Below are 16,417 nucleotides of genomic sequence, written 5' to 3' on the forward strand. Positions count from 1 at the left end.
CTCCTCCTCGCTGACCTTTCCTAGGGTCCTTTTTCCCCCCACTCCGCTCGTTCCCTCCTTCCTTTCTTCCCTCCATTTCCCCGCGACAAATCACAATCTGTTTACGAGCCCTCGGGCGTACTCCACAACTCTTCTGGCTCTGATTGAAGATCTATTTATACCAGACAATGCAGAGGGGCAGGCTGTGTGTCTGATGTGCTCGGTCGCTCTGCACTCGTTAGGTTTAATAGAAGTCACAGGCAGAGCGGCGGAGCACGAGCCTCTTCTTTAGTCATGACAACAGGGGAAAGATATTCACCGCAGGGTTTCACAGTGAATTTAGCAGCCGCGCTAGATGAGAAGCAACAAGTAGCACATCTGTTGACGGTGGGAAAAAAAAAGGCTGCGGTCGGCTTCCTCCTTGGTCTTCGAGGGTGGCTTGGTTCAACCCCGGCTCGCTTTCGTCTCAGCTGGTACAGATTACGAGATTTTGTTTAGCTTTTGGGGCGGATTGTAATTATCATGAGGGGGGTACTGATGCAGGGATGATGTAGGGACATTGCTGGACGGGATATGGGTTCAGTTGATATCCCGGTTGGACGTACACATCGATGTAAGAAGTCCTCGTAAGTCGAAAAGTCTCATAATGCTTGAATTTTTATGTATACAAAGCTGTTCTGTAGTTACTTGAGAGATAAATACCAGCTGCGAAACACTTTTCGATCAGTTCTGTCTTATTTTATTTTTATTTAGAGGAAATAAATGCTGTTTTCAGTCTCGGCTCTGGTTTTGGTTCAATAAACTGAACTGAAAAAGCTCCATTTCAGCTGAAGTAACGTAAATATTACGTATTTTTAAATGACGTATTGATGTAGCGATGATTTGGATACTCAGATATTTAAATTTAACTTTGATTTCACTTCCATTTACACTTTACATTTATATCGTTAACGTTTTTGGGAGTAGAAATAGGACTCCAAAGTACTGTTTTTTTTTTCTTTTAAACTTCTCATGATTAATATTTTTAAGCTCTTCTGATGATTTTGTGACCTGAATAACAAAAATAATAATTCATATTTTTGCCATCTATCAGAAAAAATATAAATGCCTTGGTTTTGGTTCAAGTATCAAGACAAAATATCACTTTTTATGTTTGTTTGGAAGATTACCTTGTAAAAAACAGACAACGAACTCGTTATTCAAAATTTGCGATCGACAAAACAACCGTTCGCGTTACTATTCATTCCGACACCCACTTTGATGTCGGCTTGTAATTGTAATCCAACCCAAACAGCGCCGTGACCGAACGTGAAGCAGAGGCGTGTTCTACCGCGGCGAGCCCTGACACGCCGGCGCCGTGTTATGACATCACACGGCCGACCGCACAAGTCTACGAGCCTGAGAGCGAACGGAGCCGACGCAGGAGTGGAGCCGAGTACGTGCCCGGGTCTGTCCTGAACTCTCACCTGGCAAAGCTCACCTGTCGGATAATCATAACATTTCTACTACAGCTCAGCGGCGAATCAAAACAGGAGCGTGCAGCCAAGAACAACTCACACATCCCTGCAGAGTTTTTAAATTTCCGAGGGTCTACCGAAAGCGGACAAGCTCCTTTCGCCCGAAGCTGACTAAGTATGACATCACGAGCTCCGTTCTTCTTTGAGCCCGTGATTTTGTGATATAATGAGGTTACGACAGCAGACCCACGTACAGTTAGAGAGTTCATTTCTGAAACACCTCTGTGGCAGCGCGTAATGACAAAGAAGCCCGTCTCCAGTCTGCAGGCACTTGGCGAAAAAGTCCTGGAATATTTCTCATACCTAAGTCAATTCAGGTGAAGCCGAGGAGCCAAAATCTGACACCGTGTTACGCAATTCTCCTTATCTAACTATACCCAGGTGTTTATATTTCTATTTCTCTCGTATTAGAATGAATCACGCCAGCCGGAGACTCGAACATGTTATAGAGCTTGTGTTGAAAAATGTAAACATGGTAAAGTGTCCTGCTCGAGAGGTTTTAAAGAGCACTCCAAAAGATCTCTGCCTTTAATGTGCCCAGCAGGATCTGATTACATAGGGTTGGATGACAAAGCATTTGATTATTAAACAGTGTGACTCCTCATTTTCGGAGAGAAACCTATTCCGATGTGGAGGGAGCGCGCCTCTTTAGACAGGACTCCCGGAGCTAGCAAACGGTCTGGGTCACACGCGCTAACAAAACGTGAAAGCCCCAGCTCAGTATCCAAGACAACAGATTTCAAGAATATCTGATGAAGTCACACCAGTGAATTTCAATATTTTATCAGCCCAGCCGGAGGGAGGCAGAAAATAGCCCGACGACAATGTGAGAGGATGAGGAGGCAGTGGGACCCGGCGTGAAGGGTTCAAACAAAGATCGCTGTGGGTCTGTGTGTTTGATTCAGTGCAACAGGCTAAACACCTTGAGCAACTCTACCATGAACAAGTAAAAAAGAATAACTGATATTTTACAAGTGATTTGCCCATGTTAGATATTTCACTGTAGTCCTCTGAGCCCAAAATGAAACACACAGAGCTGTTGAAGGGCTCTCATTAAAGCATTACAGAATACATTATGCATATACTACCTCTCCTTCAGATTTCCTCAGACCATCTGCTCCCCTCTCAATCCAAACTGTCAGCTCCTTCACACTGCCTCCATGCTCGCGCCTCTTCCTCTCTAATGTTGTCATTCGCTCAAGACACCAAATAAGCAGACCAGTGTAAAATATATACTTCTTACTGAATCTGCCGTCTCAATGGTTTCAAAATCTGTTCTGTTTTGGGACCAAGAGTCTGTGGAACTTGTGAAGTGAAGATGCACAAATCCTTGTTTTGGTCAGTCGTACTGGCAGTCATTCATTTTTTTGGGAACACATAATCTCTCCAAAAGCGTGCCAAAAATGAAACAGTAAAACGCACAGTCTGTAGCTGCACATAGACCAGTGACACGGGAGGATATTTTTGAATGAGACTTTGACAACATGCAGAGCATACACAATGAGGCGAGCGGTGAGTTCATGCACACACATAAACTGTCCAACCTGTTGGGATGTGGTTGAGCGCTGATGTCTTCAAAACGTCCAGCGACTGCTCCTTCCCCAGGATCCCCTCTCCTGTGGGAGACAGAGAACACTCCGCTTCAAATATGGTCCGCAACATTGAGACGAGCTTCCAGCAACGCTGAGTGGGGACGGTCTAAGTGGCCCACGCCTCCGCCATGAGCAGCAGCGCCGACACAAGCAGCACACAGCAGATCCACTGCTTCATGTGACTGAGAGCCAGGGATGTTGGGGCTCGAATGATACTGCCTGTGCTCAGCATAGCAAATGTGGCTGGCAGCGGCGGTGGAGAGGGGTGGGGGGTGGGGGGATGGAGAGCCAGAGCGGGAGGTAAAAATAGCTCACCCTTTTGTGTATAACAGCACATGCGGATCACGCACACACGCACATGCAGACACAAAGACGCAACGCTGTGCCGTGCGCTCGCCGCTAGTGTCTGTGCAGCGTGGAGGCTGTAATTATACTGGCAACATGAAAAGGCTTTTGTAGCTGCCGAGCCCTGGGAAGACATTGCTATAAAAAGCAGAGCGACAGAAAGGGGATGAGGAGGAGGAGAGAGGGAAGACAGAGGTAAAGAGGAGGAAAAACAACGGCTCCAAACGACACAAGAGGCACAGGGATGGAAGTGACATCTTCTATATATGAGGTATTTTTAGCCCTCAAAAGCAGAACCTGAGCTGTATATAGTCCCAGGCTTACAAACATCTGAAGAGCACAAACACACGGTGGAGGGGAGATGAAACCATGTAAAATCCCCTCGGATGAATAAATGAGAAGAGTATAAGCACGCCTGGTCTATTTCTGGAATCCTCCGTGGACCACGCGGCACATACACACACACACGTCTAATTAGCCACAGAGCTGGAGGATGCACTGGCCGATCGCAGCGTGCACGTGAATGAGTGTGCACGTGAATGAGTGTGCACGACCGTCTCGCACCACCTTGCACGAGCAGCTACACCTCTTCAGCACCCATCCTTTGCCAGGACTTGGGTGTGGACAGACAACACCATCACGCTTGGTCCTGTTCAAACAAATCTGAACATACTGGCTTTTATTTGCATAAAGCCTCTTACCGGCAGAGGCGGTTTGAAAATTGTCATTAGTTTTTGTAGTCTGATGTTTATCCAGTCTGAGGAGAGGTAGTGTAAGCAACAAGTAATTATGGTTTATAAAGCCATTGTTCCCTGACTCTATATGAGGCTGCTCTGTGGACTGTGGCAGAGTTTAGAACAGTGTTTAATGGAGAGACAAAAGTGCTAAAATGTGCCATTGTTTTTATGAACTGTTAATGTTAAATACTCATGATGTTTCTAAGAGAGTGGGTGTTACTTTTCTGAAGCCTGATCATTGAACATAAACGATCATAACATTAAAACACACTGTTATTACCGTTTTTTGTTGGTGACATAAGATTGATATGACATGGATCTACAATGTGCCAAAACCGCAGTCGTGTGGGACTTTATGTAAAAGGTGAGGAAACATTAGAGGAGCAGACAGGTGGTCACGTCTCCTCACGCTGCCGCCACTGTAAAAACAAACACATGCACTTCAGTGAGACTTGATATCTGTTGTCGAGTCTATTCAAATGACACACACGCTGCTGCCTCTTTGCAATGGAAATGAGCAGCGCGTCTGAGCGCGGTGACACCTGTGGCTGGGAGTAATTCTACACCACTTCTGCACAAATCGCTAGGAGCTGTTTTACATCTTGGCCTTAAGTGCGGGGGATTCAGAGGGACGGATGTCTATATTTGTGGTTAGTTAGACAAAATGTATTCTCTTTCCAAACAAACCACAGACGATACCTGAGCTGCAGGAGAACAGGTGTGTACTGACAACAAGGAGAGGTGCCCTATACCTTGGCAACAGGGTCCATCAATCTTGAATGTAGCCTAGTTACACAGCAGCCCCCTCCTAATTCTGCTCCTTCTCTCTCCATCCTCCTCTTTCCTCAGTCCCACTGGGCTAGCATCAGGAGACGGCAGGCTAAAAATAGCCTTGCTTAGCCTCAGGCGAAGAGTCAGTCAACTCCAGCTAATGCAGCTACAGCTTGTTGAAATACATGCATGTTATGATCGGAGCTGTAAGAATAATGAGCCAGGAGAATGTGTCTACCACAGTGCAACATGAATAAAGTGTGAAACAGACGAGCGAGACTCGTGCTGGCGTGGCCCGCGCTCTGTCAGCAACAGGAGGCTTTGTTAGTGGCAGAAGTAAGATGTCCGTCTGTGGCGTTTACAAAGAGACACAGCCTCATTACATTCAGTGCACTTCCGCTGTGGCTGCGCGGGCCACGGTGACTCCGGCGAGCAAGGTGAACGCGTCAGGAACAATACGATTAATCAAACACGCCTCTCCTTCAAGGGCCTTTTCCTCTGGGTCATTCACTTCCCAGGGCAGGAGCTGACGTCACCGCCCCGATGAAACGGTGTGATCGGCTGCTCTGAGTCCCGTGAAATGTTGGAAGAAACCAGCTGACCCTCATTTGTGCAGCTAAACTAAAAAAAACACATGCGTAATGCAATTTGGCGCTGTGTCTGAGCTCCTCTTTGTGCTGCATGGAGAATGGCGTCATTAGATATAACATCACAAATGAGTGGGGATGCCCTAGTTAAACTGTGGTCCTCATGTTGCATGTCTGAAGCTCAGTCATGACGTCAGCTGATCGAGACAATGATCAAAGATGCTACGGAACAGATAACTCCAGACTCTAGTAAAGGCCAGATCCAGATTTATGATTTGAATGGGACTTTGACAGTTGCATACAGGCTTGTATGTGATTAGATCATTCATAATTTAAAGAGAGGAGAACAGTCGATCAGAGCAGGAGCTTCAGCTTGATTAACACAGAACAATCAAAGTCATTTCAGCAGCACAAAACCCGCTGAGGCCTCGGGTTAATTGATTGGACATTAACAAGTAAGTGGCGCTCTTTAAAACACAATTTGACAGACTGATTTCTTCTCTGTCCATAGATGTAATATAATGGCCTTACTGTATAGACTTCGGGTGTTTCCCTGACCTTTCCCGTTGCATGCTGGGACGGACTGCAGTCTTCTTTCCAGATACGCAGACAATAACCACACATGTGACCAACATCCTGTCCAGTGCATCATCTGATTTGAAATGAGGTCAATGTTTTTTTAATAATGATTACGGACCGGCTCTAATGGATATCCATCATGGAGGTTGCTATGGAGATTGTGATACAACTCTAAAGCCATGGTAACAACAAACACCCACAGTAAAACAGCAGTTGCTATAGAGCGCTGGTGTCCAAACTCACTGTAAACGCGAACAGAAGAGTGAGCTAATCAGTTTTAAGGTGACAGAACTCCAAAACGTATGAATGTATGAATCCAGCCACGTGTTTTTAAGTTGAATCTAGTTTTATGTCCATTCAGGTAAATTACTGAGTTCAGTTTGAGTCAACTCTGAGTTAAGTGACGTAGCTGTTGCGTCATGACGTCAGCAGAGAAACGGAGAGGTTTTCAGTGAATTAAGTTCCTCAAATACTTATCAAAACCACTTCTCTGCTCTAAATGTATAATCTATAAGCACTAGATATGTGTGTTAGACCGCACTGTTTAGACAAGGGAGATATTTTGTTGGATTTGTTGTAGTAAAGTAACAAACTCCAGCACATAGCAGTAGATAAATCGACTGCTCGTGCATAGTTTGATAATGAGACATACACACTGAGTTTAAATGTGAAAAATAGATCTTAACGGAGGTAACTAACAAAACACGCAAAAAGAGGAGGGCACTGAAGAGGTAAGACAGACGACGCACTGTTTTAAATGTCATAATGATAGTGTGTAATGTGTTTTCCGGGACAAACTTTACACTGGCTCAAAACGCTCAAATCAGCTCCTTCATTTGCGTGTGGAGATTCATTTATTACCGTGTTAAATTGATTCATTTTGGACTGAGAGAAATGAGCGTTTAATTTCTTGACAGCATGATACCGGCTGTAAAATTGCTCCTTTTGGCCGATTTTCACAGATTTCAGCTGGTGAATCGGCGAATATTCAGGTGTATGGAGTGAAATCAGTATTAATCTCAGTTTGCATAATCTAAAAACGTTTCTTTCTGTTAATATTTAGTCTCATATTAAATGCTTTCTCTTACATGTGACCAGTGTCCGCTGTTATAAAACCACTCTCTCCGGCACTCTGCACACTGCTAAAAGCTCAAACCTCTACATTTCTAACGCAGGTAAGCCATAGCTCAGTTAGGTTTTAATTAAAATCTATTATTATTTTCAGTTCTGTGTGTTCTTATCTTCAGGGATCAGTGGAAGTTTGCATGAGGATGTGAAAGTTACCTTGAGGATCCAGAGTTTAAGTCACGAGAAAAGACCCGCTGTCATTGGACTAATCAAATCAAATGTAATAACATAATAACATGGAAGTTTTTTGTTACAGGAACCGACGTAGAGGACACTAGGGTCCAGCTGTTATATGTAAATGCGAAGAGGGGGACAGGTTTTAAGACGCAGCTCAAAAAATCTGATTGGATTAGGTTTAATTTCAAGCTTTTTAAAGTCTTTTCTCTTTGAATTCCGGATCCAGCTGAGCCACAACTCAACTTCCTGCGGTTCTGCCTGTGGTCAACAAGAACCAGGCAACAACAAGCGCTGACCCTGACTCTGAGTGACCCCATCCACATGTGACAACAGTAGGCTCTGTTACGTTTGAATTGACAGATAAACACATGGAAGTGGCCATTTTGCATGTTTTTCTTTTGGGGTTAGTTTAGTGCTGATGTTATGTTGTAGGTACAAGTCATTATTTACATTTTATTCATACTAAATACAACTAAAATGACGTAAAAGTAGATAAATAAAACAATAATACAGTATAATACGCAGCATAGTTGGAGTAAAATGTTTAAAGTTGAGTGATTCATACAGTCTAAGTTCAGTTCTCTTAAAGCAGATGCCAACGTTCAGAGATTTGAACCATGTTATAGTTGTTTCCTTCTCATTTTCCCTCTCGAAGTTGGATTTGGAGTGATTCGTGTTTGAGCAATCTTTAATCGCTTATTTTGAAGACGCCATATCGCCGATCAACCTGTGTTTTCACCGCCATCAGAATATGCTCACTGCTCTCTACTTCTACGTTCTCCGGTTTTAATTTCTTAATCGGTGATATACGTAGGATTCAGCAGCGTCTCGTAGTCGGTACAAATGAAAAAACAAGGGGCCAGACGACTTCACTTCACTTTGTCGCGATGGCGTTTGCGGTGATGTCATCTCCCATCGGGCGCCACAGTTTTCTAATACAGAACTTAACGGACATGTTTCTTTTATTATGTCGTTTTAGATTAATACAGTGGTCCCTCATTTATCGCGGAGGTCCCGTTCTAAAAATAACCCGCAAAAGGTGAAATCTGCAAAGTATCAGCTTTATTTTTTACAATTATTCTCTATGTTTTTGTCTGTAAAACCCCTCACCACACACTTTATACACTTTTCTCACACAGGCGTTAACATTTTCTCACATTTCTCTCTCGTTTAAACTCTCTCAAAGTTCAAACCTTCGTAGGCGTCTTTGTCGGTGCAGAACGTTTCATCGACATTGTGGGTTTTGTTGGGGAGAAAACAAATTGCAAAGTACAGCACTTCAGAGTCACACTGCGATCCAACGTTTATGTAAATTTGTCTGAACACATTCTGTACTGTACAGGAGACACGGCACGGAGGAGACTGATGGTCTACAGTCCCTTAGCCAATCAGGACAAAACAGCGAGACCGCGATATAGCAAGGGACCACTGCATCGCGATAGGTCTTCTTTAAACACATGCCGTACGTGGAGATACGTTTTAACTTTTCAGTAACCCATGAACGATTACGGGTTAAACGATATTATTGTTTATTACCCCATCCTTACGGCGTACAACTTTTTTTGCGATCGGGCCTTGTTTATTTTTGAAAAGGCGGTCACTTTACGTCCAGAGCATTGATCCAGGTTGAATCGGACACTGTGAAGCTCTATGTCAAAAGGCATGAGCATAGGCTTCGGAGGCAGCAGTGTAAACCGTAATTGGCGCTGACAGGTCGTTGGCAGAACACCCTGTATCCCGTTTCCCTGCAAAAAATACACAGGGACAAAAGCTGTGTCCCTTTCCTTTCATTAGCTCATGCTCCCTCCTAAAAAAAATTCTCTGTCCTAATAGCAATTAAAAAGAGTGTGCGCGATCACACTGGACATAAAGGCCACTGTTATGGATTTCGGTGGGAAACAGGTGCAGACTGGGCGCAGACTGGGTGCATGTGTGGGTGCCAGTCGCTTTTCGGGTGGGGGACGTTGGCATGGGATGGTCTGGGACAAATGGTGGTCATGTCCAGCCAAGTTAGGGGCAAACGGGAGGGCAGAAGTGACAAACTGCCAGACTGCCGAGAGTTTCATCTAGAGGGCAAGTTTAATCGCTCAGTCAAAATTCGGGACTATTCAGCTCAGAATATAATCGTAAGAATTTAAAATAACACCTGTGAGGGGCAAAAGAAAGTACTTTCAATTCGGTATGTATACTCCCAAAAAGTTCTTGAGTCATTTTTTGTGCGTAGCAAAAGACGAAGTTTAAATCTGTCAACTGGACAAATCGCTGTAGGAGTGAAGACGTTTCGCTGCTCATCCAAGCCGCTTCTTCAGTTCTGGTCAAATTACTGCTGGACACTGACTTATATCTGTCTGAAGGGAGGGGCTAACCACACTGAAACTGAAAACAACTATTCTCTCCAGTCTCCGATGAAACCACCCTATTCAACCTTTAATGACCCCGCTATTGTTCTCTTTGTTTGGGTCTGAGGATGGAGTTATAGATGGGGAACAGATGATGTCTAAGGCCCCAATTCCTGTTTAAGGAAGGATTGTCTTTCCTAACAAAAATAGCTCCTTTAAATCTCCTCTCAAACCATTTCTTTTCTCTGGCTCAGATCTGAACCTCACCATCTTCAAAGGAGTGGTTAGTGTCTTTGAGATGAAGATGTACAGCAGACTGTGGTCCTGAGCTGCTCTTGTGACAGTGTTGGTACATTCTCTTATGAAGCAGCTGTTTAGTTTCACTGCACTTTTCACTACACTGAATGGAGTAGACCACATGGCTTTGTTTGTGGCTCGGGGTTTTGTCGTTTGGGTGGACCAGTTTTTGTATTCAAGTATTTGTAGGTTTGACAGTTGTCCAGTTGACAGATTTAAACTTCGTCTTTTGCTATGGATCAAACCTGGATGAATGAGGGATTACAGACATTTTGAAGTGCGATATTTTACTTCAAGTCAATAGAGACGATAAACAATAATACTGAAACAAATCAAGCAGAATTATTCACTAAAAAGTATTCTAAATGTACAATATGATATAAAATGATATAAAAAAATGTGAGCTGTATAAATGAATAGCAGAATGCAACACTTAAGTAATTAATTTGGTTATTTTTTCCTGCAATGTGGTAAGATTTGAGCTGTAGAAGTTTGAATTATGAACTAAAATTACACAAAAATCCCCCTCCCCCCAAAAAACCCAATAATGATTGTTCCATTTATAATATTGATCCATAAGTCGATACAGTATTTATCGTGAAAGGCCCACTTTTAAGACACTCAAAGCGCTCTACATCAAGGAGCGAGGTGGGTTAAGTGTTTTGCCCAAGAGCACAACAAGAGTTGTGGGAGCTGGAATCGCACCGACAATCTGTGTGTGGGTCAGTGGATTTGACCGCTCAACTAATGATGTTTTTTTATGTCGCTCTGGTTTAAAGCTGATCAAATACTCGCGGAATGGTAATGTGTTAAACAGTGTAAAATAAATCGAGGAGTTTTCTGTATAAATCGTGATCGTTTTCTCATAATAATCGTAACCCGAAAATGTGATCTCGTGACATCACCGGCTTCATCTAAACCGGGCGGGCGCAGCATTGTGGGAACATGCCACTTAGGAGTATTTTGCAATCACAATTTCGTAATTTGGTTTTGGTTTTGTATGGCGCAGAAACATGTCGGAGCAAGTGGTCCACAGGCGAGAGTGACAATAAGGTTTGAAATTACCTTTTGGATGGGGCTCGCATCACACAGACAAGGCCCCACAAAGGAAACAGAGGTTGTGTCATGCGTGCGCCCATCGCGGGGTCCATTTTTAGCAGTGCGGCACAAGGCAACAAACCGCTCAATCGTGAAGAGGAGCTCAACACGGGAGGCCAAAAATAATGATTGTTTGTTCGCCATGCGTGCACGTGCGCATATCTTGTGTGAGGGCTAAAAATAGAGCGAGGGATAAGCCGGGCGCTCTTTATTGCAGAGAAAGCTTTTAACCCCTTCACCCCTGGATTTAAGCAGCAAATGTGTGATTCTGTGCATTTAGATGAGGACGGAAAGGACTGGATGGGCTTCGCGAGAGGAACAAGGCGACGGAGGGTTCAAATATGGACTTTAACCTTAAAGATCCCATGTTACGCAAAACTGACTACGCTCCGTTCCACTTTGTGATGTCATGAAGCTGTAGTTTTCAAGTTAGCAGCTACCTTTTACCTTTAGTTCAGTATAAATTGGCAATTCCAGGGCAGAAATCATTCAAATGCAACACAGTGGAGCACTTCCTGTATTACCGCGTGACATCACAAGGTGGAACAGAGCGTTTTGAGAAAAGAACTCCAGCTAAATACGCAGGGTCTGTGTGTTAAACGTGTGTGAATGAAACAAAACACAACTCCAGGTCTGTTTGCCTCAATCGGCCCTCAGCTTTGTCTGTGTTTTTATATGTGGCATCTGCATTAGAACATAGAAAATAGTGTGATATGCCCCTTTAAATATACGTACTAATCTGAAAAATCCTACAAGGAATGTGCCGTATTAACTGTACTTTATACTCTCAGTCATGTTAAGACAATTTATCGACTACAGCAGAAGATATTCATACCACCTCTATCTTTTATTTGTAGTCAAAGGCCATATTTAGTCAAGCAGGAGACAGAGACGCGCTGCAGGTCAAAGGTGAAAAAGCTCTTTAAAGCTAACTGGATTCATTTACGTGGCCAGTGGGTAGTTATTACATAATATTAGTGAGATATTGTAGATGTAGATTAAAAATAACAAAGTAAATTCAAGATCTGAGGTGGGTTTTGAGTCTGGGAGTGAACATCTGACACATACAGTTTAAGTCGTATACATTCTCCCAGGTCAATATTACAATCCCAGTTTTGCTCGTGCGTTATTGCTTTGTTCAAATCACAACGGTGAGACAGATAAGCGTCCAGAGAGCAGTCCCATTACTCCGGGAGTGGGCCAATCGACTGTTGTGATCGACAGAGCTTTTTTAAGTAGCTGTCAGTCAATATATTGAGTGATCTGAAGATGGACTACTACACTTTAACTGGTTAGGGTCTTTCCTCAGCCGCACCAGTGTTTTCTATGAAAGCCGGTGTTGTTGGTGGAACCTAAGAATCAATGCACGGTATCAATTTTTCAAGAAGAAAGACGGCGATACGACAAAAGACCCTAACCCTGAGTAACAGAGACCGGCTTTGTAAAAACGCACTTTCCAATCTCTAATTTTTGTAATGTGATTGAAAAGGAGTGGCACATACAGTATAGATTCAATTAACATGATTTCAATATATTCTGAAATCTATAGTCACAAATTATAAAATTGATTATCACTGACAGCTCGACTTGAGTCCCAATAATAAAGGCGATCTTAAAGGGCCCGCATGACGCTGTTTTCTGATCTGTGTTATAATGTTGTTTCCTCGTCACAACCAGACCTGGAGTTGTGTTTTTGTGTTTCATTCACACATGTTTAACACACAAACCCTGCAGATTTATGCTGAGTTCTTCTCTCAAACTGTTCCGTCTTGTGATGTCATCATGTGGTAATACAGGAAGTGCTCTAGTATTTTTTTTAACCGCCATCCACTTTCGCTAGAATCATTTGGATAATTTCAGCCCTAGAATTGCCAATCTCTACTGAACTAAAGATATAAGGGCAGCTGTTAACTTGAAAACTACCACTTGATGACATCACAAGGTGGAACAGAGCGTTTTGAGTTTTGGAGATGTGACAGACTAATAATAAAGTGTTACTCAAACATGTGTGAATGAAACAAAACACAACTCCAGGTCTGTTTTTGAGGAGGTAACAGCATTAGAACACGGCTTAAAACTCACAAGAGTCCGTAATATAGGGCATTTAAAGCTGCATTAAGTAACTTTTCTGGCAAAGCGTCTGCCACATGCTTGTCTCCATAGCAATGTTATTGCTTTGCCTGACATGTTGAGTATGGCATTTAACTTATCCATCGTCACATTTATTAAATTATATGTGTTTTTAATGCTGAAAGTACCTTGAAAAACATCCCTTCTTACTTTGAACTTCTCCACAGATCTGACCTGTAACTTGGCTTGTCTTTATGGAACATTCCAAGCAAGGCATCAACATCATGGGGACAAACAGGTTAAAAGCGAAAGTTACACAGTGCAGCTTTAAGTCTTTTGTTTTCTACCAAAAATCTCTGCTCTCTTCCGTGTTTTGTTAGACCCGCCGCGAGTTAAACCGGAATTGCCGGACCACTGACCTGAGTTCACCGTAATTAATCCACTCAGCTGTAGCGCACTTTCCAAACATCTCCTCCCCATCTCCTCCTCTTCTGTGTGAACGCTACAAGAGGAGAATCCACGCTGTAGATCTATACACAAAAACCCTGTGCATTTAGAGCCTTGAAGTGTTAATCAAAGTGTTTGGTTCAAAAACAAGTTCATGGAAGGAGGGATAAACCTGCTTATTATTATTCTCATGAGATTTCCAAGCAAAGCGCTGCCTGTCAAAGCTAACAACACAAGCAGAACAAACAGGACTAAAGCCCGCCACACACTACAGGATAATTTGCCTGATTTAAGAACGGGAATAATAACAGTTTTGACTTGCAGCTAAACTAAAGTGCATCTGTTGGACAATTTAGTCTCAAAGCCAGTCGTTTTACTGTAGACGGGAAACTTTTAGCTTGTGGTGTGCGTTCTCTTCGCTGCCATATCCCGCTGAAGAAATGTTCACCGATTCTCCTCATGTTTGTGGGCTGCGTTTTTTGTTGTACGTTTAAAAAATCGTTTCAAAATCCTGTAGTGCGTGGTCAGCTTAAGGATGGACCAGCCAGCAAGAACTCTTTTGTCTGTGCTTTTTTTTTTTAACGACACATGAGGGAAAGGAGTGGTTTTTTTTTTATTACAGGTGGATGTAATAAACCTGTAAGATTACGTTTTGGTCACGACAACAATTACCCCGAGAGTGGGCGAGAGCGGGACAGGATTTCTTATGTAAGAGCTTTAAAAAGGACACTTGAGTGGAGAGGCCGGCGCAGGCACAGCGAGACGTCTGGTCATCAGGTGCACACGTCCGAAGACTCGAAAGGCGGCCATTTTCAAAAACATTCAAAGGCAAGATTGTATTTGCAGTTAAATTGGGCTGAATAAAATTAGAATTATCAAAGTATTGGTTGATAACAGGTCCGTACTGCAAGACAGGAAATACAGTATTGCAGTAATGAATTTAATTGTGATATAATTGTTTCAAATGGTTAATCAAGTTATTTTGATGTGAAATTGAAAACCTTTTTAAAATCTTTGAGTGGTCTGAAAGTCAAGCTTGGGAAAAGGGATATTTTGTTGTATTATTTTGAACAATATCGAAAAACACATATATATATTTTAATAATCTTCTCATTTTATATGGAAAATATTTTATTCTTTGTTGTAATTGGAAAAATACTATAAAACTATACTATAAACTATAAAACTATAAAAACTAAAATGATCATCTGAATCATTTCATTAGCCTGATTTCATGTCATTTTTGTGTATATTTGGTTTGTTTTTTCTTATGTATATCCATTTCTATACTTTTTTATAAATTGTTGCTAATATAAATAAATCAATATAAAAATAAGTAAATAAAACTTTTTTTTTGTTTTGTTTTTTAACAAATGGTCTACCAGAAAATCCAATGTCTGGAAAAATTTGAACATTTTTAAATGCTACTGAAAAGCATTCATTTGTTGCTTGAACTGAAGTTTATTTAAATTTTAGAGCAGCTGATCAATACAGAGATTTTTTTTTTTATTTATGAATTTTTTGCCAAATAGCTGAGACCTGTCCAGAAGTTATTTGTTCTTTTTCAAACAGCATAAAATGTAAGTAATTCCTTTTTATTTCCATCTTTGTGTTCCTAGTCCTAATTTTGTCTCTATTGGTCCTGGTTTGGTTAAATTCTCACTTGTGGCATTTTTGTGCAAATTGTTTTTCTTAATTCATTGAACTAACATGTATATTAAAATATCAATAACACTGTAAATACCAAATTCCACACTGAATACATCCCTCCCCTTATTGTTCCTACATCTAATCATGTTTGTAGTTCGGAGTCCTCTGTGGGCCTGTTACCACGGCAGCGGGTGAAGAGCGCTCCACCTGGGTGTAGGTACAGGGCCATGTTGTGAGCAGGCTGAGCACTTCTCACGTAGCGTTGACGTCAGCAGAGGTCCTCTGAGGGAGCGACAGAGCGCACGCGGACCAAGCCAAATAATGAAAAGATCCTACCATAGAAGTCCTCTGTCGCATTATACAAACGTTTACCCAAAGACTTTACGGAGTACGCTCACACAGGCCACTTATCTCGACATTTTTATCACATGTGTCGACTTCAAATTACAGTTATGGTCTTAATCTGTTAGGCAGTCAGTCAGTTATGAGGTTGGTATGGTCAGTATAATACAAAAGTACAAGTTCTTTTATCTACTTACAGCTCCAGTATGTAACTTTCAGCCTCTTTGGAGATGTTTTTGCTTTGCTTGTAATGCTCCACGCTATGGCATTTTTACATTTATTCAATTGCAAGTGCTTCTATTGCTGAAAAACACCTTTGTCACGTTTTTATATAGCGCTTTTCCAACTTCAAGGACCTCAAAGCGCTTTACATTTATATTCATACAATACACAGACACCGGGGGCAAGGTGGTTCAAGTCTAAAACGTCACTCACTATGAAAAAAAGCAACAATATAATACAGTACAAAGATGATTTACAATTCTTATTCTGAACAACAACATCTTTATGTGTCCAGGTTTGGGCACTATATATTTACCATTGCAAGATCGCTCTAGTTCCCATGTGTCAAACTCAAGGCCCGGGGGTCAAATGCGGCCCGCCATGTCATTTTATGTGGCCCGCGACAAGGTAAATTTAAATGTATGACTGTCTTAAAATGTCAGTTTATTAGGAGTCACGCAGTTATACAGACATATTTTTTATATCTTTGCAAATTTGAGACGAATCATTTTGCTGATGTGCCCTCGGTGAAATTGAGTT

General features: G+C 42.2%; 1 protein-coding gene across 3 annotated transcripts in view; it reads right to left on the reverse strand.

Annotated features, from left to right (window-relative positions):
* The window catches only part of hdac4 (histone deacetylase 4), an 87,567-nt gene that overhangs the window by 49,940 nt on the left and 21,210 nt on the right, over positions 1 to 16,417 (reverse strand). Inside the window, exon 3 of one of the 3 annotated variants that reach the window (XM_033981334.2) lies at positions 3,041 to 3,112. The exons of 1 other annotated variant lie outside the window; for it this stretch is intronic. In XM_033981334.2, coding sequence (XP_033837225.1) covers positions 3,041 to 3,112 — 72 coding nt within the window. Of the gene's footprint in view, positions 1 to 3,040; positions 3,174 to 16,417 lie in introns of those variants that run through there. One more of the 3 variants, XM_033981342.2, reaches the window with a different exon arrangement.

The sequence above is a fragment of the Periophthalmus magnuspinnatus genome, chromosome 2 (genome assembly GCF_009829125.3).
Source record: "Periophthalmus magnuspinnatus isolate fPerMag1 chromosome 2, fPerMag1.2.pri, whole genome shotgun sequence".
Classification (NCBI taxonomy): domain Eukaryota; kingdom Metazoa; phylum Chordata; class Actinopteri; order Gobiiformes; family Gobiidae; genus Periophthalmus; species Periophthalmus magnuspinnatus.